This window comes from Lotus japonicus, chromosome 2 (genome assembly GCF_012489685.1).
Source record: "Lotus japonicus ecotype B-129 chromosome 2, LjGifu_v1.2".
NCBI classification, from domain to species: Eukaryota; Viridiplantae; Streptophyta; class Magnoliopsida; order Fabales; family Fabaceae; genus Lotus; species Lotus japonicus.
The window spans coordinates 17,963,659-17,965,413 of NC_080042.1; the positions used below are offsets into that span (position 1 = coordinate 17,963,659).

General features: G+C 49.6%; 2 protein-coding genes across 2 annotated transcripts; both read left to right on the forward strand.

Moving 5' to 3' along the window:
- The first annotated feature begins 361 nt into the window (after positions 1-361).
- On the forward strand, positions 362-901 carry LOC130736161 (uncharacterized). Its single transcript, XM_057588006.1, has one exon. The coding sequence runs from the start codon at positions 362-364 to the stop codon at positions 899-901; it is 540 nt and encodes a 179-aa protein (XP_057443989.1).
- Positions 902-910: 9 nt separating this feature from the next.
- Positions 911-1,477, forward strand: LOC130736162 (uncharacterized). Its single transcript, XM_057588007.1, has one exon. The coding sequence runs from the start codon at positions 911-913 to the stop codon at positions 1,475-1,477; it is 567 nt and encodes a 188-aa protein (XP_057443990.1).
- Positions 1,478-1,755: the final 278 nt, after the last annotated feature.

Consider the following 1,755-nt stretch of genomic DNA (forward strand, 5'->3'; position numbering starts at 1 on the left):
TGAGAAGGCTGATCTTTGGGTTCAGGAAACGGAGAAGATCTTTGAGGCTCTCCATACTCCGGATGCCGAGAAGGTTAACCTGGCAACTTTCATGCTGAAAGGTGATGCGGAATACTGGTGGCGAAGTGCGAAGCAGTTGATGACGGCCAACCAGGAAGCCATTAATTGGGAGTCCTTCAAGAAGGCTTTCATGGACAAATACTTCGCTGAGACAGCAAGGGAAGAGATAGAGAATAAGTTCCTCAGCTTGAGGCAAGGGGCTATGACAGTAGGGGAGTATGCTGCTCGTTTGGAAACCCTATCCAGACATTTCCGCTTTTTCTAGAATCAGGTGGATGAAACCTACCTGTGCAACCGTTTTATGCGAGGGCTGAGGAATGAGATTGAGAAGGCTGTGAGGCCTTTGGGAATCAGAGTCTACCAACAGCTGGTTGAGAAGACTCGTGAAGTTGAGGCTATGGAGAACCGACAGAGAGGCCGTACAGAGAGTGGAGTACCAATGCGCCCGGGACAGAACCAGCCGGGAAGATTCAGTGGGCAGAGATCAGTAGGGAAGTTTGATAAGGGCAAGGCGCCAATGAGGAAGCCTTACCAGCGCCCAGTCGCCCAAGTGCCAAATACTGTGAGGGGAGCAGCCCCTATTTCAAAGGAAGATGTGACCTGCTACAAGTGCAATGAGAAAGGACACTACGCCAACGAATGTGGCAAGGAGATTGTGTGTTGGAGGTGCCGGAAGCCAGGACACGTGGAGAGAAACTGCCCAAGTGCTGCTAAGACAGAACTAGTGCTGAATACCGCCAGAGGGAGACGACCATCTGCTCCAGGTCGTTTCTTTGCTATTTCAGGCGAGCAGGCTGCTGTTACTGATGACCTTATCCAGGGTACGTGTCTTATTGCTTGAACATCACTGATGGTTTTATTTGATTCGGGTGCTACGCACTCATTCATTGCGGAGGATTGTGCGAAGAGATTGGGGTTATTGACTGCTGACCTACCCTTCGATCTGGTGGTGACAACCCCTGCCGTCGATCGATTAGTTACACGCACGGCATGCTTGCAATGTCCGTTGATTTACGAGGATCGGAAGTTCTTTGCGAACCTCGTCTGTTTAGGGCTCAAGGAGCTGGATGTGATTTTGGGAATGGATTGGTTAGCGCAATATCACGTGCTCTTAGATTGTGCTAACAAGGCTGTAGTATTCCCAGATCCCGGCGTTACGGATTACTTAAATTCGTACAACTTGGGGAAGGGTTCACCGGCGTATGTGAACTCTATCGTTGCGGAGGCGAAACACGATGGTGATGTGCGCAATACCTTGGTGGTACATGAGTATGACGATGTGTTCCCAGAAGATGTACCCGATTTGCCACCAGTCAGAGAGACAGAGTTCTCTATTGACATTGTGCCCGGTACTGGACCAATATCAATGGCACCTTATCGTATGGCCCCAGCGGAGTTGGCAGAATTGGCAAAGTAGTTGGATGATTTATCCTCAAAGGGATTCATTCAACCTAGTGTATTGCCATTGGGTGCACCTGTGCTATTGGTAAAGAAGAAGGATGGGAAGTCCAGATTGTGTGTAGATTACCGACAGCTGAATAAGGTGCACCTTCATGGATGTTTTTCCTGGCGATGTACCTGGATTGCCGCCTGTACGCGACATTCAGTTTGCTATTGACATCGTACCGGGAACAGGGCCGATTTCGATTGCACCATATCGTATGGCACCTGCGGAGTTAGTGGAATTGAAGACTC

Excerpts from the sequence above, each read along its gene's own strand:
- LOC130736161 (XM_057588006.1), top strand. The coding sequence starts at position 362 with ATGCGAGGGCTGAGGAATGAGATTGAGAAGGCTGTGAGGCCTTTGGGA.
- LOC130736162 (XM_057588007.1), top strand. The coding sequence starts at position 911 with ATGGTTTTATTTGATTCGGGTGCTACGCACTCATTCATTGCGGAGGAT.